The sequence below is a fragment of the Python bivittatus genome, unplaced genomic scaffold (genome assembly GCF_059951505.1).
Source record: "Python bivittatus isolate LINGU-HERP-01145 unplaced genomic scaffold, Pbiv_v1 ctg000220_np1212, whole genome shotgun sequence".
NCBI classification, from domain to species: domain Eukaryota; kingdom Metazoa; phylum Chordata; class Lepidosauria; order Squamata; family Pythonidae; genus Python; species Python bivittatus.
The window spans coordinates 34,063,360-34,089,486 of record NW_028277048.1 but is presented as its reverse complement, the minus strand read 5'-3'; the positions used below and the strand labels follow the sequence as shown (position 1 = coordinate 34,089,486).

Below are 26,127 nucleotides of genomic sequence, written 5' to 3'. Positions count from 1 at the left end.
TTTCCTTTAATTTACTCTCCCAGTTTTGTAAACTGTTTTTTTCTCTGCCTTTATCCCAGGAATGTTTACTCCATTGAAAAATTCTTTACTTCTCCCCTCATTCATTTCCTATTCTTTTGAGTCTTTTGTCTCCCATTGTTCACATATACTTTTGCTTCTCTGTATCTCCTAATGTTCTTCAATACATTTATGCTAGCTGCCATGTAGACTAAAAGGCATAATTATATCACCTGGTGCTAATAAGAAGCTCCCCATCAAGCAAGCCATTTTTGAATGATTTTCAAAAGTGTCTCAGATGAAATTAAGATTGTTTAAAATTTATTTTTTTGCAAGAGTGAAAAATCAAAATTATTTACTATTCAGTAGTGATGCATTCAGACATGTTTAGTACATGCTTGCGCTTAGCAAATTTAATATAGATAGTTGGATCACAGGATTTTTAATAATAGGAAAAAAGTGTATACCAGACTGATGTTGGACTACTTTTACTCTAAAGGACAGTCATTCTTTATTGTAATTTGATTCAGCTTTATTTTTTTTCTTAAAGGTTAGCACTGTTCCTAGTATTTCTTTGTGTTGAGATTTTTATGTTTCACATGTATCAAGAATACTTCAAAAATGCTGTGGTTCCTATCAAACTCTCTCCAGATTTATATTTTCTTAAACCAAATGAAACTCATCATAAATACAAAACCAGCCTTCTTGTTCAAAACTACACTGGTAAGTAGTAGGAGCCATCACTATATTTTTTCAGTTTTTTTCTTCTATTCCTTGTAATTTCTATTATTATTTTTATTACTATTTTATTTTAACATATTATATACACTGGAAATTAATTGAAAGAATACTCTCTATGCATGGCTGAGATGCTTAGTCTTCAAACAATTAATTTTCCAATCTATTAAGACTGGAGTAGGCGATCTTTTTGCAGCCAAACTTACTATTTCCTCCTCCCTTCCCTTCCCTTCCCTTCCCTTCCCTTCCCTTCCCTTCGTCCAAGGGCTCTAGAAGTGGTGTGTTGATGAAGGGATAGGCTTTCCCATTGTAACTGCAGCTCCATACATTCAACAAAATATATACATTTTTCCATAGCATGAATGGGGAAGCTCAGTGCACACCATTAAGTTCATCTGAATGCAGAGGGACATTATGGGTATGACACTGACTCGTTAATTATCATTATCTTCCTTTATTTATTATTTTCCTCTAGGAGTAAACATTGATGACACAATCATAAACCCACTTCAGAGCCAGAATATACTGACAGAAATGTTCAATGGCAGTGACTACATATCAGTTTCCCCTCACAATGCAGCATTAAATGTAGTTCATGCAAGCAAGGTAAGAAGATACACCGCTTATATTTAACAGCTGGTAATGTGTGGCCTTGGGTAGTTTATTTAGAATGTAAGAAAAGTTTTGCTAAAAAAAGGTAACTCCATCCAGTGCACTATCCCGATTGGATTTAGTTCTGTTCCAACTGGAGCAAAGCTGATACGTGTTGCTGCTTTGGATTTGTAGCTAATAAGTTAAATCTCTATTGTTGTTGCAGACCATTATCTTTAAAGCTGCTTTCAACCGAACCATGCTACATTCTTTACCTCTTATGATGAATATCATTAGTAACTTGTACCTACACAATTTAAATGTAACTGAAAACATCCATATCTGGATTAGCTCTTTCATTCAAGTAAGTAAATGAAAACTCAAATGCTGATATTGTAAAATGAAATGATAGAAAGGAGCACTAGACAGACTTTCTGTGTAAACATAGATGTCTAAGGCAAGTTGCATTGAGCATTATGTGACATTTAAGTTTTCATCTATTTTCTATTATGAACATCTTTATTTTTCAGGAAATTACTGATAGAGGTTTCATAATGGTGATGATTGTTCAGTGTTTGACAGTAGGTGTCACCATGACCGGATTGCCATCATATTTTGCTATGGAGAATGCAGAAAATCATAGGGTAACTTTATATTAAATCATGTTTTTAAAAAATGAAACAAAAAAATCCATATGTTAGTCTAAATCATGATTTGTCTGCCCACATTTATATTCTATAAACAGATGACATATTGGGGTAAATATTTGAATTTATTTCAAAATTTTGAACATATTTTAAACTGAGACTCATGAATTATTTTAGGAATGATCCCCTGCCTCCTCTGTTGCTGCTCCTGCTCTTTGGAGCAACTTTCCCCTAAGATTTGGTTAGCCCAATCCTGTCTGCCTTTTGGAAGACATTAAAGACCTGTTTTTCTACCTCAGACATTGGGCATGGGAATAGTATGACCAACTGAGTGAGTTTTTCCCTGGTACTTAGGTATTTGTAGGATTGCTCCTTTGGATTGTGTTTTTCATATTTCATTTTTTAATGTGGCTTTTATTGATTGTTCTGTTACTGATGATGTAAGCTGTCCTGAGTCATGTGCTGAGTAGGGTGGTTATATAAATTGATTAAATCAATCAATCAATATTTAACCACATTAATAATACAAAGAATCAATACCTGAGAAGACCAACCTGAATAGAAGGGCAATCTAGATCAGCAGATAAAGCAGGGATACGTAACTCACGTTGGACCAAAAGTTAGGCATATTAGGTGCCACATTGCAAAGGGGCAGGGTCACATCAAAAAGATGTTAAAAACTGAGAACCATCACATATTAACTTAGACTGATTATATATTAATATTTATACTTTAAGATGATTTATCGGATTATTTAACTACACAATTTTAGCACAGACATGTATTTACAGTTATTTCTATCCTTGCTAATCTAACTCCCTAGTTTAAAAGCAAACAGAAAGAGCCCTACCAGAAATCTATTATCTCATACATCAGCCTAGTCTCCTTCTCTCTCTTCCTGGATCCAATCCTGGGTTGTGATTACAATTGTTAGATTTGTTCCAATATGCTGTTTGTCCAATATGCCACACATTTTAACCAATTTATTTTTTGCAGATCAAAGCTTATACTCAGCTGAAGATGTCAGGTCTTTATCCATCTGCTTATTGGTGTGGACAAGCATTAGTCGACATTCCTCTATATTACACTATTCTCCTTGTCATGACTGGGATCTTATTTGGAGTTCATCATGAAATTATTTTTTTCCCTATGAAGATCTTTGCTGTAGTAAGTCTTGCTATGTTCAAATAAATGTTCTATGCCTTTTCTTCAGTACATTTCCACTTACTTATAATAAACCCAGATCTTTTTGTACTCCTAGACCCCCCCCTTTTTAAAATGTCCATTCCTTGTAAAACATAACTTCCAGTGGTATGCTAAGTCTCTTGAATTGTAATAATTTTGAATTTGAAACACCCTCCTTTATGCTTGAAACAGTTGCATTAAATTCAAATCTGTTGTTTCATATTCAAAACAGGCTGTTTCAATTATTCTGGATATGTGTCAAGCACAAAGCACTTCAAAATGATCAAAACAGCCTGTTTCAAATGCAAAATGGCATTATTTCACCCAGAAAATATTATTCTGAACTTTAAAAAGTTATAAATTTGAAACAGTTCTGAATTCAAGACACTTTGCACAACTCGTAACGCCTTCAGCTTCTCCCTATTTTTATCTTTGGGGATGAATTGTAAAAAATGAAAAAAAAAAGTGTAAAAATGTGTATTAAGCTTGTTCTTCCATCCCTGTGTGTCCTACCAGTGGCAAGTTGGGAATATACAATAAAGGGGGAGCTGAAGCACCCTAAAATGAAATCAGTGCATATGACTGAAGGCGGGGTTCCCTCCATGACACAGGAAGAAGCCTAGTCTGCTTTCTGGCTAAAAAGGTGGAGTTAACCCTTTCCTGTTGGGTCATTCTTCCAATGACCAGAAAGAGACCATTCTGTATGAGCAGATCTAAATGAACGAAGTGATGGGTTATTTGCTGTTTTTAATTATTCTGGTCTGTTTTCATGGGAAAGTATGTCATGAAAAATTTTAAGGGATGTATTTTTTTTCTTGCAGACGTTTTGCATTATAGGCTATGTACCCTCAGTAATTCTGTTCCATTATATTGTCTCTTTCACTTTTAAAACTATACAAAACACCAAAGAATTTTGGTCATTCATTTTTCCAACTGTGAGTAAACGGGCAGAGCCTAATTTGTTTTTCCCATTTATTGAAATTTCTAATTTTGTTTGTATATTTATATATACATGTTCATGTTGGATATATGTGACTTCAACTTTTTTTTAATTTGAATCATATCTGCCTTTATTTGTCCTTAGTTTGCAGTAAACATCATGTATATCTGTGTGTTTTCTGAGTTATACTTATTACAATGGATCAAATCACTGTTCAATCTAAGTCATAATGTGATTTGTTTAGTTTAGGTATTGCATAATGTATGATCCCAGTCCTTGTGGTTCATTATCTACTAGGCGGAATGGGTCTTAACAAATCACAATTAAAACAAATCATGTGTTAGTGCAATGTGTACATGCTGGAGTATGTACAGCACAAGACCAAATTTTGCAGGATTATTTCCTAGTCTCTGACATGAAAGTCTATCATATAACTGTACTGTATGTACTATTCATTTTATTCACAACACTATATTTATCTTTTTTTTTCTTTTTTAAAAGGCTGCCTATATTTTGCCTGTTTTTAATAAATTCCATAAAAAGAGTTCTTTACTTCCAATTGTTCAGTTGGATTTATGAGTTATTTTAGTTGTAAGCATTAAGAAGGAACAAAATTAAATCAGAACTAAGTAAGATTAACTCAAAATATTAATCTCATATCAGAAAAAAAATGCTTTTCTGCATAGCCTAAAATGAACAAGTGCATCTATTTATTCAGAACAAAAATTTATACAGCACGGTCCTTCATATCAGGCCACATGGTATTAGTAGTGCTCAGATTCAGCCAATGCTGCCAGTGTTGCCATTTTTTGTTATAACTTGCTTGAATTTATTTGCAGTAAAAAAATCTGTTATAAGGTGGGGCAGGCTGGAAACTGGACTTCCAGATGCATCCCTTTAAACTGGATAAGAAATTTATCTTAGAGTTCTAGGAAATGTCCATAATTCTGAGCTACATAATCTGAAGCTAAATGTCCAGTGATTTAGAAGCATTCCATCTAAACTTGTGGATTGTATCTAGGCACCTATTATATAAGGTAGGGCAGTGCAAAATATACAGAAATGATGCTTCACAGCACATGAGACCAAGGACCTTTCTTTGAATTGTTAAAGCAACTATGGTTTTTGTAAGGATCAGATGGTGCTCTGACATTGTTCCCAGCTATCTCAGCAGTGGTGTGCAACATCATAGGGACAAGTAGAACTCTAGTTTGATACTTCCACTTGAATTTTGTTATGATTATATTTGTTTTGTCTTTCAGGCAGCTTTGATCTGTATTATTGTTACTGATGTAGCATTTACACAGTGGTATAACATAGCCGTTATAATTCATATGTCCTTTTGTATCTTCATTCCAATCTACCCTCTAATTGGGTGCCTGATTACTTTGTTAGAGGTAAGTTTACTATAGACTGAATTTAGTCAGTAATTTCAGAATTCTAGTGTGCCAAAGAGTACCATACATTTTATTTAAATTTCAATATATATTACATATTTTAAAACTTGTGACAGACAATCATAATGTGGTTCCAAAACAGCAACTTTTCTCTACAATTGAGGTGGGGGAATGATTTTTTTCTAAGTTCAATTTTAAGCTAAATCCAGAGCATAATGAGTTTTGACCTCTTCTCAACTTTTTGCACTGAAAACGTTTTTGTATGTGAACTTCTTGTATCCATTTCAGAATTAATTCTACCAAATATAACTTATGTAAAAAGGTAGGCACTAAAGATAGCAAAGTATTGGGAGAGTAGATACAGCTTGCATCTGTTTTCTTCATTAAATTTTATTTTCATTTTGATGGTAATCAAATCAATGATATGTTTATAGCTAGAGATATAAATGTGAGAGTTCAGCCTTGGTGGTGGGAATTCCCCATCATTCTCTCACATGTCCATGTTTTTAAGAACCCCACCAAGTAAGACATGAGAGATGGCCCTTTAAAAAGGGGTCCAAGGATCAAATGCTGGTGACAGAGGAGAAAGGTTGTCTGTAAGGGTATGCAGAGGAAGAAGCCAAAAAGTTCTACAGCAGGCAAAGACTGAGGAGTTCCAGGGCAGCTGAAGAACTCTGGGCTGGTGTTGGATTGAAGCAGTCTAGGATTTCCAGGAAAGAATGGTGGACTGAAGATGGCTCTGCAAAAAGCAGAGCCAATGACCACGGCGGAATGAAGAACCAGTGAGTAGACTGGCTCTTTGTAATTCCTTTCTGAACAAGGAGAAGGCTTGAGATCTCCCACAAGTGCTCCAGACAGTTGCTCCTCACAAGGAGACTGCAAAACAGCAGTCTCTGGTGGGTTTTGAGCACTAGGAGATGAGGGAATAGCCTTCTTGCTCAAACCACAGTCAGCATCTTTGAAAGGACACTGGGTTCACGTACTTCCTTTTCTAATCACACTCAGAAATGGCTTGTTAACTGCTTTTCAGCTATTAGGAATCTTCAGATCGACATGTTTTACAGCACCAGATGAGTTTCCCTCAATCCTTAACAAAAGAAGTTTTAAGTACAAGTTTAAAGACTTAAAGAATTTTTTCCTGAAATAGTGAAAGGGTGATTAAAACTTTGATTTTAGAAAGTTACAAACAGACTAAGGGTCCAGATAAATTTGAACTAAGATTTTGGAATTAATTATAAATAATCCTTCCTGTAGGAAAATGCTTTTGTTTTGAATTCTTTAAAAAAAAATAATAAGATAAGACTTTAAAAATTGGACACTAGGGGGAACTAGAAGGAACTAAAGATTACAATTAAAGGAGACGAACACTCAAACTCGACTTACTAATACAGGATGAAGCAAAATATATTAACATTGGACATACTGAAGGATATTTTTGAACAATGGATCCAGAAGTTAATTTTAAGAGTGTCTGCCTCTATAGATAGACTATGTTTAAAAGATGTTATAGATAGACTGTGTTTAAAAGAAGTTATGGAAGAGGAACAAGAATTACTTGACATGGTTGAGACCAATTTGAAAGTGGATTTAAAAATAACAGGCTACAAGAATGACATGGAAAAAAATGTTACACTGGACATACAAAAGAAACTGGCTGATGTCTTAATAATTAAAAGGGATATACAAATAACTTATTAAAGCTTTGAAGAATTTTGTGAGAAGGGACAAAGAAAAAAAAAATCAAGTTCTCCTCCAATCCATTTGGAGGAGGCTGGTTCTAGGACATTGTTTGAAGGGACTAAAAGGATCCATTTGGAGGAGGCTGCCACTAAATAGATTTGGAAATCCTGTCTGAGAGATTTTGGGGTTTTTTTTAAAGGTGCCCTCCTTCATTTTTAACATGGCTGATAGCAGCCAGAAAAAACTTAGGAAACTATTATTCCTCCAGCATAAACCTCCTTTTCTATTTTAATACCATTCTACAAATTACTTTTTCCTGATTTATACAGAAATACATCACATTTCAGGAAAGTGTGTCACATTGTATTTTTCAAAAGTGATCAGGTGCCTAAACATTTCCATTCAAATTTATATAGTAGTTTCCCAGTGTTTATGATGAAGCGGTGTAAAGATTTAGGACATAAAGTAGGTGTATACTTACTTGCTTTCCATTTTTGCACAATCCAGGAAAGAGATAATAGTGAAAAATTCATAACTTCTGACATTCCCACTAATACCAGTGGAACTATAGTAAGTTTGAATTTGGATGGATTTAATCAGTCTATATTCTGCTTGTTTTGGAAAACAGTTGGGTTTGCTAAATGTAATTCAGAATCAAATCAAGTAAGGCTTCGTTGTATTCTGAAATATGAATTTTTGTAGAAACATGAGAAGAGTTTTTTTTTAAAATTAATCATCTTCATGATCTGCAAAAAAAAAAAAAAGAAAAAATAATTGGAATAATTATTATCTTCCTAGGAGACAGAGAAGATTGGTCAAAAAGTGGAAAGAAGTGCAGAAAGATTGTTGGTTTCAGTAGTAGCGGTAAGAATCTTATTTCCTCTTAAGACTTCAGGAAACCTTATACATTTTAAGAAGTTTTAGTACATATTATGCTTTTGTTGTTTGTAATCTGACTAGAACCATCATATTCTTCATTCTGTATTCTAAACCCATGCAAGATATGCGATATGTTAACGAAAGATAACGTGCTTCTCATCAAAAAGTGAATAGAGACAGAACAGCCTTGGCATGTAAAGCTAAATCATAGTTTTGCAAGATATGGATAGCATTACTGTCATATATATCTTACTTTGGGGAACATAGTCTAGAAATCAATCTATTGCATTCTGGTTATGAGGAGCTGTATTAAAAAAAGCAGCTTATTGTCCCTTAAAAGCCTCCTCTCAGTTAATATTCCCTGGAAAAACTGGGTCTCTGTTCAGGGCCAGCACAAGAACAGCAACTTGTCCCATATCCACTTTATCCTAACCACCACTCTGATATTGAAACATTGTCCAAGATTTTTTAGCAAGAAAAAAATGGAAGTGCCCTATAAGTTTCCAAAATAAATAATAAATAGTTCTAGGTGCACCCTTCAGATAACAGTGAAAGAGATACAATGGAATATACGGATTTTCATCAGTTTAGTGTTTTTTTTTTCATTTTATTATTATATATTTTTGGAAGAATATAAGAAAGAGATAATGCAAATGTGGAGGCTAGAAAACTAAGGTTCAGGTAATGAAGTACAGGAAAATGAGCAACAAAGTTGAAATATCAGAAAACTAATATGTTCCAATATATCATTAGAAACAAGGGAAAACACCCGTGCCTTTTTGGTCTCAATGCTTGTCCTCCAGAACATTTTACCACCCATTATTAGATTTGCCCCAACTTTGCAGAATCAGGAAGTCAGTGAAGCCTAGTTGGTTTGTTCTGAGATGTTATGCTCAGCTGCCTTTTTAAAAAACTTCTGTGATCTTATGTTGTATTTATAGTTATTTATATTCTTGTTTAATTTTAAATTCTGTTTACCACCCAGAGTCACTTTGGTGAGAGGAATAGCCATATAAGTAGAAGTAAATAAATAAAAACCTGTGATATTATAAGATTTTTCATACCCATTTTCTGAGGCAAACTAAAGTGTCTCTGTTGAACTTTAAGTTGGAAGTTCTTGGTTAATATAATTTAATAGTGTTAATATAGCATGCACTAGGAGAGTAGAATTTTCCTTGTGGCAGGGATCAGCAAGCATTTAGCTTTCCCCATACAATTACTTACAGATGTGATTTAGAGCAAAGCTGCATTAATGTTGTTTCTTTTTTCTTTTTCTCTTTCTTTTAGCCTTATTTTCAATGTATAATTTGGCTATTTCTTCTGCGATACCTTGAGGTGAAGCATGGAGGCAAATCAATGAGAGTGGACCCTTTTTTCAGGTAAATATTCTTCATTTTCCTTTAAAAAATCAGTACTGAAATTACTTTACCAAAGCAAAACTTGACAACAATAAGCTGAGTTCAATAAGCTTAAGTTCTTTAAGAACATTATTGAGGCTTAGTTTAATTTAATTTAATATTTAATAACAATATTAATATTGTTATTGAGGCTTTTTGTCCACAAAGATGTAAAATCCATTTATTCATTGTTTTTTTTTCTGGGTGGGGCTAGGCTGGGCTTGAGTGTTCTCTTAAGGTAGCAGTATTTTTGGCTTTTTCTGAATTGTCTTTGCTAAGATAATTGATCCAGGAAAATCCCTGCTTTTGAAAATGTTTTAATATAGCTACTTCTCCCCACCTTCTTGCCTTTCCAAACTTGCTGTGTCTTTTGTAAGCCCTTCCCTGCATCCTGTGCCTCTCCAACATTTCTGTTTGGTGAATCCATCTTTGCTCGCAGTAATATTTTTTCTATTGTGAAAAATGGATGTACAGATAATAGGATTTTATTTGCTGTTTCTACATAAGGACTATCTCCTCATGCATTCACTTGTCCTCTCAGCAGAACAGCCCTTGGTATCTCTAGAAACATGGATTGGGCTGCTCTTTGTTCTAGTTCTTTCTTGGAGAGTTCCTTCCAAGAGTCTCAGCAGGGTGAGGGAGAAGACTCACAGCTGTAGTTCCTTCTCCTCGCCCAACACTTGAGGAGTCTCTACCATGTAGTGAGAAAGTTCTTACTAATGACAAAGTCCTTCACTTGGATGCACTCTCATTTGGCTGCAAGGTTACCCTGCATGTTAGGTTTTTGTGAATAGAGCTGTCCATAGGATCAGACCTACTGTCTGGCCCAAGAGACAGAATTTTTTTGCTCTCAATTGGGTCTATTAAGAAGTCCCACAAGCAGAGATTGAATATATTTTCCTATCCAGAACTCCTATGCGGCTCAAAGCCTGTAAATTCCTAGATGTATCACCTGAAGAAGATGGAGATGAAGATGTTATGGCTGAAAAGCTGAAAGTTAAAGAGATGATAACTTGCCAGGACTGTGAAGAGGTAAATGAGCCTGTCCTAATCCTCCCATCCAATTGGCACTCTGTATGCAATGTCACAGAAAAGAAATAATTTGCTAGGCCACATTTGTGATTATTAACACAAACACAAATTAGGCTGCCAATTAATCTCTCCAGGGATCAGAGAAAGCAAGCTATAGTAAAAATCACAAAGGGATCATTATCATTTGCCTGATCTTCATGTTTTGATTATATCCCTGAACCAGCCATATAATAATTCTCCTCATTTTCAGTCCTGGGCACAGGAGCATGTAGAGAAATCTCAAATGGGAGTGGCCTGAGATATCCTGCACCCATTTCCATTATTACAATGTCCATCTCTCATAACAGCAGAAAAGGCTTCAGACTATTCCTACATGTTGGCTAGTTATGCTGACTAAAAGAAATATTGACCATTGAAAGGAATTATTGTGCATCATATATTCATGCTAATTCAGTATAAGTTCAATATTACTTTTTTGTTCTTTAGAAACCAGCAGTATTGGTCAGCAGCTTACATAAGGAATATGATGGAAAGACTGATTTCCTTCTTGGAAGAAAAATGAAAAAAGTGGCAACTAACTATCTTTCACTTTGTGTTAAGAGAGGTTATTGTTAAATTTACTATAGAATTTACTTTTTCAAAAGTGAAACCAATTAGCTTTTTGGAAAAACGAGATGTTCTGTTGTTTTGCTTCTTTTTTAGGAGAGGTTCTGGGAGTATTAGGCCCTAATGGAGCTGGGAAGAGCACACTGATTAATATTCTAGCAGGAGAAGTTGAACCCACTTCAGGCCAGGTATATAATTTTGATCAAATCTTGTATCTACTCTTCCTCACAATTTTTGGTTTTTAATCATTATTGAACTCTCATCCATAACAAGATTCACAGTACTTTCTAGGCAGAGGAAATGGATATTTTTTACTGAAGCTATATGTATTTCAGCACTGTTCATGATAGAATATCACTTGAAGTACATATTTTTTCTGACTGGCACAGAAGTACCTAGACCTCATATAGATAACCAAATATCTATATCTCCCACTGTTTCTACCTGCATCATAAGATCTGATGCAGTGGGCGTGCTCCAGGTCCCATCTTCAAAATTGTGCCATCTGATGGGACCCAAGCAGTGTGCGTTCTCTGTCACAGTGCCTGCCCTCTGGAATTATCATCTCCCCCAGTGGTCTGAGTTGCCCTGAACCTGCTGCTGTTCTTTAAAGACCTGGCTCTTTCCCTAGGCCCTGGTTTAGGAATATATGCCTTGGTGGGAATTGTATTAATGTGTTTGGTATATCAGCCTCTGGGTTATTGCCTTCTTTCCATTTTTGTTGTACTGAATGTATTTTTAACTTTTACACTGCCCAGAGTCATTATGAGTTAGGTGGCGTATAAATTTGATTTATAAATCAATCAGTAACATAGAAAAGATACCTGCTGTTGGCAATATTTGAACATATGGATCATTCCTCTTTTTAAGTCATTAGATATTATTCAGTAGGGCTGTGCAGAATTTCAAATCCTTGAAGTTAATTTGATCAAATCATTACTTGAATAATTTAATTACTGAATCAGTTTGATGCTTGAAAAGAGATGCCTTGTAATCAATGCAGCACTTCAACAAACTCTGGTAAATACATAAGCACACATTTATATTTGAATCAATTTGATTTCATGCTTTCTATTAATCCCAGCAATCAATTAATAGAATATGGGAATGGGCGTATGTGATTAAATGAACTAATTAAAAAAAAATGAGGGAAGACTATTGCAAAACAAGTTCATAGATAAATGCTTATATTACATTGGAATACATTTTTGATAAAATAAAGTGATGTATTTTATCTATTATACTTATGTCTTAAAAATTAAGATTTCAGTTAATTCAGCTTTTCACAATCACCTTTAACTAGAAACATTATGAAAAGAATACTGAGAAGAGATTCTTGTATCCACAGGTGCTGATGGGGGATTATTGTTTAGGTGAAAATCATATGGATAATTCCATGAAATACATGGGATACTGTCCACAGGCAAACCCACTTTGGCCTAATATAACATTACAAGAACATTTTGAAATTTATGGGGCTATCAAAGGAATGAATACTAATGACATGAGAGAAGTCATAAAATGGTAAGTATCTCAAGTATTTAATTTTTGTATACATTAATTGTATTTTCTCTTACTGTGCTATGACATGATCTTGTTGAAGATATTGATCATATAAATATTTTATAAATGCTATAGAGATTCTTATATGGTTGGTTGTTTATGTATATCAGATATTTTTGTTGGTTTATTTATTTCCTTACGCCCTGCCTTTTCACCAAAAATGGCTTCATTCTCGAAAAAATTGCACCATTTCAATTTTTTATATTTATTGTACTATATGGGGATGATACTCTCTCTTCAGCAGCGCATAGTTCAATATCAACATGCGTACAACAGATTAATGCAAATCAAGGTGTCTACACATACCATCAGTTTACTATATCATTACAAAGGATGTTTGTTTCTTCATTCTTGCACATCTACTTCATAATTTTCCTTGAATAAAAGCTTTTTAAAGGTTAACCAAAAAAGCGTGTGCATCGAATCTTGATAGATGTAATTTCCAGTGATTACTATGAAGCTACTTCATATTTTATATTTGAGTGCAGTAAAATACCAGGTCCTTCATCACATGTGATGGAGGTACACATATAAATCCTTTTACAAACCTAAGCCTGCCTGAAGACTTAATACACTCTTTCTTTGGTTTACCAACAGAAATAAGCAGAAAATCTTGCTACTAATGTTCTGCAGTTTCCAGCTGAATTTTTCAGAAGTTAAATCACAAAAGAATGGGACTTGTAGGTTATAGTTACTCATTGCTGCTATAAAATATTTGGAAACAGGGCTTCATGAGAATTTTAAGGCAGTATATTTAGGTATTTATGTCATACTTGATGAGAGATTGAAAAGACAACATATTACTCTGGTTTCCATGCTAGTGAAAAAGAAGACTCTCATCTGTTTCAGCTATAATGTATTTCAAAAGAGTACTGCCTAGTAAATTAAATATTATAAGTTATACATCAAATGAACTACCAGCCAGGAGCCCTTAAGATCATAAAAATCATAGTGGGGATGGGAGAAAAAGAATCCGCTTACATGTTTCCTTTGTCTGAAAGGAGTCAAATTGATGCTATGAAAGGAAGAGATTCCTTTCCTCAGTAGCCCCATACCTCTGGACTGTGCAAAACAGTGACGTCTGTCAAAACCCATCACTGTCAGCCTTAAGAAAAACCCTCAGTGTTCATTTATTTTTCCTTGGCCTCTTCCCAAGTTATCTTGGTTTTGAAGAAAATGTGTTTTATTTTACTGTTTCTTGGTGATCTATGTTTTGTTGTTATCACTGGTTTTTATTAATGTTTATATTTGTTATATTATTTTAATTTTGTGAGTTACTTGGAAAAGTTTTATCTCCTAAAGCAGGGTTTGAAAATTAATTAAATATATTGTGTTGACTGTATCCTACTTGCCCCTCATTTTATATTGTTCTATGTTTTTATGAGTCTTAAATGTAGTTTCTTAAATGTGCAAATGTTTAACAGCTTATTAATACTCCCCTTTCAAGATTATAAAAATGTTTTCCACAGCTTTTCCAATGCACTTGACCTTAAGGAACATCTACAAAAGAGAGTGAAGAAACTTGGTGCAGGAATCAAACGAAAGGTATTTACTATTTTTTTAAAAAAAATGATTGTACAAGTTGTATTATATAAAGCAAACAGACATCAAGGTAATATCTTCTGTTTCTTTATTTTTTCAGTTATGCTTTGCCTTAAGTATGCTTGGAAATCCTCATATTACTCTCTTAGATGAGCCATCTACTGGTATGGACCCCATAGCAATACATCACATGTGGTGAGTAGCCTCCAATGGTACTGGAAGGGAATATCTTGTTGATTTCTATATAATTTAAGTTTTAATTTAGCATAAGTGTTTTGTCAAGCATATTATCATTCTTTAACTGTTGAAGTCATGGCTCTTGTTTAAGTAATCAAGAGAGAAATTTCAACCATCATTCAAGAAGGAGTTATCAAAGCATGAATCTTGTAGATACTTAAGAAATCTTTCAGGGACAGACAATCTTAGGAAGAAGAGAGCAGGCAAGCTTATCAGGACTCAGTGGACTAGAAAGTTCACTCACTAAAAACAAGAGGTAGAAGAAGGAATGGTAAAGGAAAACATGTGGGATATAGTCCAGAAAGGTGCAAGGAGGAGGAAGAGACATAAGAATATCTCCTAAATGAATTCATTTGTCCCCTAAATGAATGTGTCCTGCTTCAGGTTTCAACTGCACACACAGTCACTTATGGAGTTTAGCGATTTTACTCCAAGGCTGAAGAGATAGCAGCAAACAAAGGAATGTAAGCAAAAGTGAGGTTTGCCTGAAGAGTTTGCTTTCTAACTAGGAGTGCACAGAAGAATAGTCCAAGTCCAAATCCAGGGTTTGGAGAGCAAGGTCAGGGTTGTCAGCCAGTCCAGAGGTCAGAAGTTCAAGGTTTCAAACACAAACAGGATTTACAGGAACATTACACAAGAGCCAGAGGTCAGATGTTGTTTCCAGCAAAGAGAGCATGGGCTAGAGCTGCTCCTTAAATAAGGCTACAGCCAGCTGTTACTAATCAGGAGATTTACTCCCTTGCTTGGCGAGCAGCCTAATAGACTCTCACCGCTCTGCTCTCTTCTCTACTTGTCGGGTGCTGGAAGGCCTTATGTCATCCTCAGCTGACTTCTCCAGCTGCTCAGGTGGTGCCTGTGTTTGATCAGCCTCATGTAATTCCTGGCTTTCTTTCCCCTGAGGCTGACATTCCACAGGCTCAGCTGGAGCAGCTTCTTTAGGGTCAGATTCAGAACCGAGTCCTGAGCCTGGGCTGTGACAGAATGAATAGATCCTTTCTTGGTTCATCTACACAGAGTATTTTTAAATGTTCCCAGAGACAGAAGTGAGAGCTGTCCATAGAAATCAGCAGGAATTGTTATACATGACTCCATCTGTCTTATAGGTAGCTCTGTCACACTGTGAACATGGTGCAGAAAAACAAAAGTTTAGTGCTAAGTTTGGGCTTTCCTTGGATCCCCAAGTTTATGGAGGGGCCAGCAGATGATTTTGCATCATTATACATGACTGCATCATTGGACCAGCAACATTTTCAGCTTCTGAGACAAGTGAAATATTAGAACAACTTGTTAAATCCTTTAAAACCAAAAACCTACTATTTTTAATATAGATATTTGCTATCAATAAATCACTTTGATACACAGATGTTAAGGGATGAGTGGAATAAAGAATTAGAGGTTTCTATATTGTCTAGACAATGGGAGAGTGTCTTAACTTCTATAGCAAGAGTGTCAATAGACCTCAAACTACAACTTATAAAACAAAAAAATAATATTTAGCATTTACCGGACTCCACTACATCTGTATAGAAAAAGATTGTCAAAAACAGCATTTTGTTGGAGATGTAATAAGGACAAAGCCTCTTTAAAGCATATGTTTTTACAGTGTCCTATACTTACTAAGTTTTGGGTGAAATTAGTGGACTATATAAATACGATTGTATGACAAAAGCTAAAAATTTCAGAGGATAATATTCTTTTGAACTATATACCTAATACATGGAACTTGACAACCGGATAATGTAAATGGATTCTCTGTGCCCTTACTATGGCCAAAAGACTGATATGGCCAAAAGACTGATATTGATACTGGAAAGATAAATGTGTGGCCCCATTTATTCAATGGATTGAAGACCTGATTGTGCTTGCCACTTCATGAGCGGATTGCCTATAGACATAGACTTTGTATGGATAAGTATAATGAAATATGGGACTCATTTATACAAAATACACTGGGTTAAAAAAAACGATAGTGTGATAAATAATGATAAAATGATCTATTAGAAATATACATGTACTTGAATAATATTTGTATTAGGTAAGTATATATAGAATTGTAATTGGTAATTGGTATAATGATTGGTATAATGCTATATTAACACTTTTTTTCTCTTGTTTTTTTTCACTTTATTAAAGCACTTTTATGTATTTTTTTTCTTTTTGTAATCAAAAAATTTAAAAAATAAATTAAAAAAATACATGACTGCATCATTTAAAATCAAACCATTTAACAGGCTTAGTTAGGGAACCTATTCTTTTTCACTGAGTGTGCGTTATGTTTGATAGGAAAGCAATCCGAGCAGCCTTTAAAAGTAAAGAGAGAGCAGCTATTCTGGCAACACATTATATGGCAGAAGCAGAGGCAATATGTGATCGTGTGGCCATCTTGGTATCCGGAAAGTTACGGTATTTCCTTAGCATCTTAATTTTTTTTTTAAATGAGACAATTGTTTTAAAACACCATAAGTGTGGACATTGGACTCATAAACTGTCTATCCCACCTTTCCCCCACCGGACAAATAGGTGCATTGGAACAGTTCAACATCTCAAGACTAAATTTGGCAGGGGATATTTTTTAGAAATGAAATTAAAAGAAACGCCAGAATCACAGCAGAAGGAGCACCTTCAAAGGAAGATTTTGAGCATTTTTCCAAATGCAAATTGTCTGAAAAGGTAAAAGTCAGTGGGTTGGTTCTAGATTTGGTCATGTGTAGGTTTCTAAATAGGCCCATTGAAATCTGAATTGTTCAAAGGCAAAATGCTGCTTCAGAGCACGTGAGGGGACTTATCTAGCATCTCTCTGAACTACTTAAACCAAATACATTTTTTCCTAAGTTCTGCTATAAATTCAGTGGTTATTACTTATCAACAACTGTTGAGGCTATTTAAATCAGTATGACTATACAGGGTAAAGTGATGCTTCTTTAAATAATCAGATCCTGATAACTTTGAGTAACTTGATGCAATATATCAGGCCTTTGTGTGATGTGCTTTATGCATCCTAAAACATATTGTTCTGTTAACCTTCCCTAGCTGTTGTCTCCCTCTAATCTTTGTGAATCATGTTTCAATGGACGCTTTCATTCTGTTTTATTCTTCTTTTTGTCTTGCATTTACTGTATATTTTTATAACTACTGTAACCTGCCGTAGGATTTTTAAAATGCATGATATAATACAACTTCTAGTAAATGAATAGTATTAGAAGATATATAGTAACAGTTATGAAAGTAAATGTACTATGAAAGTAATATGGCAGCTAATACATTTAGACAGACAGGCAGACAGACAGACAGACTAACACCAGGATTAAGTCCAATTGCCAAATTCCTCTTCAGACTCTTTTCTGAAAACAGGACGGTGTCGTATACTTGAGTTCCCCTCCAAAGGTTTGCTCTGCAAGTTCCCTCCATAGATGCCATTCAGCTACTGGGGAGAGGAACTGCACTAAGATGAACTGAAGTTCCTTCTGCCAGCCACAGCTGTATCCAGGGGTCAGATCCCCAATGGCCAAAGAGAGAGATTAGGTTGCAAGAACTGACGGAAATGCAATTTCTGGGCGCTCCTCTGTATAAAACTGGTGAAATGCAGCTGTTTGAAAGCATAGGCCAGAAATAGCAACCTAGAAAGTTAAAGACTATGATTTATAAAAATCATAATTCCTGTAACAGAGCCAGTTTGGTGTAGGGGTTAAGGCATCAGGCTAGAGGCTGGGAGTTCTAGACCTGTCACGAAGCCAACTGGGTGACCTTGGGCCAGTCACTCTCTCTCAGGCCTAGGAAGAAGAGGGTGATGGCAAACCACTTCCGAAAAATATTGCCAAGAAAACTGCAGGGACTACTCAGTGCTGACTTGAAGGCACCAAAAATCATCATCATCATCTTAGGTGCAATCCCAAAGCAGCTGGAGCATCACTTGAACACCTCTGGCATTGCCAAAATCACCATCTGTCAGTTGCAAAAGGCAGTTTTACTTGGAACAGCTTCCATTCTGCGACAATACCTTTAACACTGTCAAACAACCACATCTGCCTATCCCAGGTCCTTGGGAAGGACTTGATAGGTGGATAAAAAGGCCAAATCCCGTCTAAACATCTGGCTGACTGTGCAACCAGCCATAATAATAATAACTGCAACATGGCTGAAGCCATGTGCCTCTTGTTGAGGCTTATGCTATTATCTATTTTGTTACAGTTTTGCTTCAATTTTGGCATATAAAATTCCAAGAGAAGATGTCCAGTCACTTGCATTGGTTTTTTCTAAACTGGAGGAAGGTAAGGTATTAATTTTCTAAGTACACTGATTACAATAGAACCTTCATCCTCACTTATCCACCTTAATTTTATGTTGACTGAAATTCACCGTGTTGTCTCTCACCACTAGCATCATCCTATTACATTATATTTTCTATATGCATTTGTCCTTTTATCCAACCTTTTGTTTTCTGGTAACCTTTTCTTGTTGCTTTCTGATTAGCAAAGCTTACAGTTTTTTGGACTTGCTTTCATGGGACACATTTTATACCATTAAAGCAGCATGACATTAAGTTCTCAAACGTTATCACAAACTTACACTGGAAGTGTACACATGCTGCCAGTTGCTGCAACGTTAACAACTGAGGGTGTGCAACTTTTGGAAGTGCCCACAAAGGGAAGAAAATGAGAAAAACAGTGTTATGCTGTTGCACTACAAGTACCATCCCTTTTATACATGTGTTGTAATGTTGCATAAGATGCTTTCTTCAGGATGGATCCTTTGGATACTTCAGACAACCTTAATAGAATGTGGAAGTCAGAATTAGTCATTAAATTGCCTGTGAAGTCCCGGAAAAGTTACCTTTTGTATCATCTTTACTAATGCCAAGGTATAACATGTTATAATATATGCTCACTCACTAAGGAATAAACAGTTATTTCTGACATTTTTAACAGCAAAACATGCCCTTAATGTTGAAGAATACAGCTTCTCTCAAGCAACACTTGATCAGGTAATTAAACAAACATCTCCAGTACAAAATCATAATATGCCCTCCAAATTTATATTTTCCACAAGTTTCAGTCCAGTCTCTTATATGAAACTCTCATATCCATCCATAATTTCATAAATGTCCATTTGTTTTCCTGTTCTGTCACAAAGGCATAGGCATGCCATTTGGAGCCAATATTTCATTCACAATGTTGTAAGAAAACAGAAGATTTAGAAAAACAAACGCTACCCTTCTTAAGAGGGTCTTGCCCTCATATCAAAAATTCTATGAAAGAGGGCAGGCAAGCCTTCTCTTCTTCTATCACTACTCTGTCTGCTCATTTGCATCTCTTCCTAAGTCTCCAAAAGTTTCAGCCTTGAAGCAGGAAGACTTCTTTATAAACAGAGACCCAGCACATGATATGGGGAGCCTTGACCTCCTTCCTTCAGAGGTTTATCTCCAAGTTATGAAAGGATGCAACTGAGGAGGACTACGGCTGTGAATTTTGAATCTTTAACTAGCTTCAGTCACAAATCTGCCCACCTGCTGAGTGGAATTCTAGTGAGGAAAAGTTGTCATTAAAACACTCATGCACTGTTTGTTTATTTTAGGTATTTGTGGAACTTGTGAAAGAACAAGAGGAAGAAGACAGCAATTTTGGTACATTAAATGGAACAATTAGTTGGGAAAGATCCCAGGAAGATCGAGTAATTTTCTGATTTGTTCTATTTCATTTTTCAGAGGCTTTTCTGCCCTCAAAATAAATGCTTTTTTTTTTTTTTTTTTTGAATATGCACTGAGTACTATGAATTTAGAACATATTCCTACACAGCTGAAAGGATTCACCTTCTTTGCCTTACTAATGCTATAGATAGGGTGAAATGCTTTTTTTTTTTTTTTTAGTATTCTTATTAGATGCAAACCTGTGATCAAGGAGCTATAAAATTGGCTGGACCTTCTTTCTAAGTCTGCAGCAAGCATGGCATTTTACGTATTGGATAATGTAGCCAATGAATGAAATTTTGCATTAACCTAGTATTTATTTTTATGAAAAAGATTCCAATCATTTGTTCCTTTCTGTTTTGTTTTATAATGGGGGTGGAAAGAGGGCAATGTGCAGTGAAATTATTTAAGGACAATTTAAGCATTCCTGTTTTAGAAATGCTCAGACTGGAAAAAAAAAAACGGCCATGCAGTACATGGCATTCGTAACACATCCTGTTTCTATGATATGCTTAATTAAGTCAGTACTAATCCAGTCAGATCTTCTTAGTGAAGGTTTTGGCAGTATACAGTCATATCAGGTGGCTCAAATGTCACCATGTTGGGACTACAAAATGTGTTCTACCACTGCTTTCTTCCAAAAGAACCTGATTTCCCATGAGCAAGTAATGCCATTTATTTTAGATGACTAGTTGTGCAAAACTGGTCATGCAGTCCTACATCACTGACTGGGTGAATTTCATCCAATGTGTAGCTGCTCTCTCTGGGGCTATTTAGTTCTCCAGAGGTTAGTTGATCTAATAGGCCGCCACCATCACCTTGACCAGCTGCATCCACAGAGAATGTAAAATAAGACAAAATGGCAGTCACAATTGCATGGTCAAAACCACCATTTTTACTTTTTTGCCTCCCTCCCCCTCTCTTGGACCCCCTGCGCTTGCCCCAGTTAAGGATACTGTTAGGAACAGAACTGATAAGTGAACAACTACAAATATTGGCTTGAATCTACAAATTAACAGTGAGTGTGAAATTGAATCAGAGCTTGTTAATTTGTTGTCTTCCATCATGCTTCTAGATTGTAGCTCCCAAAAACCTTATCACCAGTCATATAGGCTAGGGCTGAGGACAGCAGGACTTCAGCAACATATAATAGTCCACAAGTTGCCCATCTATAACTTATCTATCAGCAGAAGAGGAAGAGCTAATTTTCATTGATTCTCACTCTATGCAACTTCTCTCTCTATAAAAATAATAGTCTCCTCTGCAGGGTTGGGGGATCTTCTCAGAAAGTATAGGTGGAGGTACTTAAGGCTGCAGGGAAAAGGTGAAATCAGCAAAAATTACCAACCTCCACCTATTTCCAGCAGTTCTTAGTTAAGAGACAACAAGCCTCCACTGGATTTTGCTCAATTTCATGAGCTGAGTTTGTAGGGCAGTGAATTCACCCCACTGTTTATGAAAATTTCTTTACTACTTCTTTATTTTATGAAATTTTAAGAATCGCCTTACACCCCAAATAACTTTTGTTTCTTTTTTTTCTTACCTAAGTTGCCAATTACATGTAATAATCATTATATAATCAATAGTATCATTTTTCAGAAGATACTGCTAAAGGCATTGTCTATAATTTTGCCAGTTCCTGGAACCTTTTGTCACAGTTTTCATTTGAACATATTGTATATAATCCTAAAAAAAGCAGTTGCCTAAATACTTACTTTTTAAACAACTGTTATTTAGGTGACTTAAAACTCAGGTATACCTTATAATAAACTGTTATTAATTTACCTAAACTTACGTTTTTGGTTTAAATCTCTTAAAATGTTTAGGTAACAATAAGGGAATGTTATTGAAATAATAAATCCTCAAATTGATGTTATTTTTCTTCTTGAATGAAACAATACCATGCGAACTTGAGATTAATATTGAAAAGATGTCAATATATTCATTATCTTTTTAAACAAAAACAGTGCTCCAAATGAGAGACATCTGCTTTTACTTGTCATGCTCAACTTTCCTTTTGAGGATGAGAAATTCTGAACTTCAGTCACATGATCTCTAATATTATAGGTAAGGTATGAACATAGGTATGAATTTCATTGACTTGGAAGAAAAGATGAGGATAAAGCCACAAAAACATACTAGTTTTTAGGCAACATTGATTATCAGTCCACAGTGGCCCAATATAGGAACATATATAGTATTGTTACCTGCTATATACTTTGTTTTGAATTATCAAAAATGTCACTGTTGCAAACTGCTGAAGCAAACTATGTATTACATTCACAGATACGTTTATTTCACTTTTCCAGATCTAAATAATGAAAATAAAATCATTAAATTTATTTCTTCCTTGTTCACATACATCACATACACATGTGAACACACTGCATTTTCTTCGATCTTTGTTCAGTATATACCTCCACAAATCTAATCTTTAGCTGACTCATTATTCAGTCACATTTGTACCACAGACGTATCCAGAATCTTGTACTTTACCATACTGATAACCAGAACAGGGACTAAAACATTTTTAAGACCATTTCCACAATCTACGGGTTGCAAGGAATAAGGGGGTAGAGGTGGAGGGTGCTTCCTGCTGCTTTACCCCCCACACCACTCTGCCCAGCCACTCAGACTAGCAAGCCTGAAGGTGGGGTATGGGGTGAAGCAGGAAGAAACAATCAGGAACAAGTGAGGGTCTTCTCAGTGCTCTGATGCACCTTTAGAAGATGAGGAACATTTAGACCAGCAAACAATGGGAGACAGTTTTTCAGAGAAGAATGAAAATAAACCAAATGCTACTTCTCCCCTGTATATCAGTAAGGCTGGATGGTCCCATTCAGACAGAACAATAAGGTTGGTTCGTTCATTAATTTTGTGTTGAAGCCAGGAAGGAGGGAGGAAATGCCTGTTGGGTTTTACATTTTATATACCAGCATTATTTGATCCACTTTGGGTACTCTGCATCTTGAGATGAGGAAGGTCACCATTTGCTGTTCTGTCTGAAGTAGCAACATGCCTGGATGTCTTCATTGATCCCAGTGTCACCTTTGATGATACTGTGTCATGTTCTCCAGCTCTTTCAGTCTTTTTTTATTTCCCACCCCCTGAAACCCAAGACAGGCCGGGAGAGAGATTGATTAAAAACACACTTAAATACATGAGAGTGCTTGAAGAAATCTATAGGAAATACAGGCAAGAAAAACATGAGGGCTGTTTGGACAGCAACTCTGTCATCTGGAAAACAACAAAAACTTCTCCAGCTCTCAGAATTGGTACCTTGTCATCTGATATAACACAGCCTTCCAGGCGGAATGATTTATAGGCCTCTGTGACACACTTCCTGGTGTATCTGGATTTTATCTTCTTTTGGGTCAGTAAAAAAAAAAATGCCTCCCATTAACTATTCTTTATTCTCTTATAAAGATGTCATACCAAATAATGATAATCTTTGAACTAGATATTTGAAAGAACAAGCAACTAATGCTGCTTTGCATGTTGTGACAAACCCAAAGGCATATTATTATTCCTGGTAGAGATATGACCATATGAGCATGACCATATGAGCATGAAACTGAGCAAACTCAGGGAGGCAGTGAAGGACCGGAAGGCCTGGCGCAATATGGTTCATGGGGTCACGAAGAGTCGGACACGACTTAACGACTAAACAACAACAACAACAGCGATATGACCACTTTCATATATAAACCGCTAAGGCTTGGTTGGGGAATCAAAACTTAACTAACAGTGGGAAGAATCTTTACCTAACGTATTTTGAAATGCAGGGCCATCTTTTGTCAGCCTTTGAACATACTCTGTGTGTGGGTGCATGAGAGAGGGAGGGAGTGCATCTCTTTGTGTAAGATTGCACTCAGTGGTGACTTTCCCTTAGGGTGGGGATCATTAACACTTCTCAGCTTAAAGGGCCATGCCAGTTACAAGGCTGGAGGTCAGGAGATGCATCCTTTTGCACCCATCAAACATTCAGTCTATAACGTAAGACTTCGACCTATCTCCTGATGGTTTTTGTCAGATTGCTGCTTTCCCACTATTAGCCAAAAATGGTGATCTCTTTCCTATCAGCCATTTGATAGTGGGTTGGTTGGTTTGTTGCTGTTTTTGTCTGCAGGCTGCCAAAAGTGCAGAGAAGGCCTAAACGGGAACAGCTTTCAGCCATCCCTTTTCTAACTTATGCAAATTGCTTTTCCTCCTCCTAAGTATTCAGAACAGTTAGAACACCCTAACCCTGAAGATGTTCCAAAAAAGAAAGCCAACTCCTTTTATTCAGCCATTTCAAATGAGCAAAAATCTGTAGTTTCATATTTTATCAACCTACCTGAAAGTTGAACCTCAATCTCCTTTTCCCGTAACAGTGCGTTACCTTAGTGATACGCACACCTCTTTTGCTGCAGTGTCTGCATTTTGAGGCCTGTTGGAGAAAGTTGAATTGTTTTATATTAGGCAGACTCCAGCAGTAGGCAAAAGATAGATATTACACCAAAATTCCCTTTCTTTAATGGACAATATGTTTCTCTAATTGGATCAGTATCTAGGCATGGGTAGATGCCATGCAATTAGCAGCTGGTCGTTCGCTAAAACCACTTGCTGACTTCTTCCTGCCACGCTAGAGAGGTTTTGCAAGCAATGCTGGAAACCTACAATACTAGTCAAGCCTTGTAACCTGTAAGGCAAATTGAATTTTCTGTCAACAAGCTGATTCATCATATTGAAGTCTTCCAAGACCTATTAACTGCTGCTGAGGTGGAAAGCAGCTTCATCTGGAGCAGAAGCTCTAGTTGGCCAACTTGCACATGTTATTCATGCTTTTTATTTTGAGAGAGAGAGAGAGAGAGAGAGCGACCAGTTTGGTGTGGTAGTTAAGGCACCAGGCTAGAAACCAGGAGATGGTGAGTTTTAGTCCCACCTAGGCACAAAGCCAGCTTTCTCTCATCCTTAGGAAGGAGGAGGCAAGGGCAAACCCCTTCGGAAAAACCTTGCCAAGAAAACTGCAGGGACTTGTCCAGGCAGTCTCTGAGAATCAGATGTGATTGAAAGGGGGGGGGAGGGCTGCAACCAAGTGTGGTGTGAGTAAAAGCAGTGTTCCCACAGTTGCATTTGCATTCTTTGTCTTTTTAGCCTAAGCTCTCATACTGACCTTGATTTCTGTGATGGTTGAAAACATTAATCATTCATATAAAACTAAACATAGAAAGTGGTAGAGTTACAGGAGTTAAGATTAAAGGGATCTTAATTTGGGGGTGGTGAGATGTTTAATCGTTCTATTGACATGAATCCTACTCTGTGAAAAATCGTGAGTTGTAAAATTGTAGCAACCACAGATAGCCGCTAGTTATTTCTCATCCATCACTGAACATGAATCAAATGGTTGCATGCTTGATGGGACATAACTATAAGCAAGGAAAAAACAGAACTGAAAAATAGCATTCCCAGACCTCTAGGTGGAGCTGCTGCTTGTCCCTTTAAATATTGTGTGCACATCCTGTTTCTTCCAGGGCCACTACAGTTTTTTCCTCACCCCAGCTGTGGGTTTTAGCTTTAGCCAAGAAAAAGTCACAGCCTGCAAAGAGGCAGAATGCTTGAATAAATGCCAGTTAAGTCCATTTATAAGTGCAGCACATAAACACGCTGTTTTGGATCTGGTAGCACCATCCTTAGGAGGGGAACAGTGCTCTCAACGTCCCTGCCAGCCGGGGGAACAATTACAGATATACACACACCTGCACACAAGCGTTTAGAACGTTACTGCAAATTCCTTTCGGACAGACCAGGCAAAATAAGAAAGGAATAATTTAAAAATGTCATCAGGAAGTCCCTTTCCTTCTCAAATGCTTAAGCTAGAAATCAGCCTCACTGGTTCGTTGAAGTAAATGAACAACAGCTGGTGAGTTCATCGGACATTCTGAAAGCTGTTGTAGGAACATGGCGTGTTAGGACTTGCTTACTTGCCATTATTCCCAGGACTGAAGGCGAGGCAATCGTAAGTTGAGACTGG

General features: G+C 36.2%; 1 protein-coding gene across 7 annotated transcripts in view; it reads left to right on the top strand.

Moving 5' to 3' along the window:
- The window catches only part of LOC103056678 (cholesterol transporter ABCA5-like), a 57,355-nt gene extending 34,937 nt beyond the window's left edge, over nucleotides 1–22,418 (top strand). For 6 of the 7 annotated variants that reach the window (XM_025173387.2, XM_088138326.1, XM_088138324.1 and 3 more), the window contains 20 exons: nucleotides 548–720; nucleotides 1,211–1,341; nucleotides 1,553–1,690; nucleotides 1,857–1,970; nucleotides 2,970–3,140; nucleotides 3,980–4,093; nucleotides 5,361–5,495; nucleotides 7,974–8,039; nucleotides 9,342–9,433; nucleotides 10,360–10,483; nucleotides 10,970–11,087; nucleotides 11,186–11,277; nucleotides 12,438–12,613; nucleotides 14,122–14,197; nucleotides 14,295–14,389; nucleotides 16,715–16,834; nucleotides 16,952–17,101; nucleotides 18,620–18,699; nucleotides 19,357–19,412; nucleotides 20,003–22,418. In XM_025173387.2, the coding sequence (XP_025029155.1) occupies nucleotides 548–720; nucleotides 1,211–1,341; nucleotides 1,553–1,690; nucleotides 1,857–1,970; nucleotides 2,970–3,140; nucleotides 3,980–4,093; nucleotides 5,361–5,495; nucleotides 7,974–8,039; nucleotides 9,342–9,433; nucleotides 10,360–10,483; nucleotides 10,970–11,087; nucleotides 11,186–11,277; nucleotides 12,438–12,613; nucleotides 14,122–14,197; nucleotides 14,295–14,389; nucleotides 16,715–16,834; nucleotides 16,952–17,101; nucleotides 18,620–18,699; nucleotides 19,357–19,412; nucleotides 20,003–20,110 (2,329 nt within the window). In that variant the 3' untranslated portion in view covers nucleotides 20,111–22,418. The remainder of the gene's footprint in view (nucleotides 1–547; nucleotides 721–1,210; nucleotides 1,342–1,552; nucleotides 1,691–1,856; nucleotides 1,971–2,969; nucleotides 3,141–3,979; nucleotides 4,094–5,360; nucleotides 5,496–7,973; nucleotides 8,040–9,341; nucleotides 9,434–10,359; nucleotides 10,484–10,969; nucleotides 11,088–11,185; nucleotides 11,278–12,437; nucleotides 12,614–14,121; nucleotides 14,198–14,294; nucleotides 14,390–16,714; nucleotides 16,835–16,951; nucleotides 17,102–18,619; nucleotides 18,700–19,356; nucleotides 19,413–20,002) is intronic. The other variant, XM_088138327.1, reaches the window with a different exon arrangement.
- The last annotated feature ends 3,709 nt before the right edge of the window (nucleotides 22,419–26,127 follow it).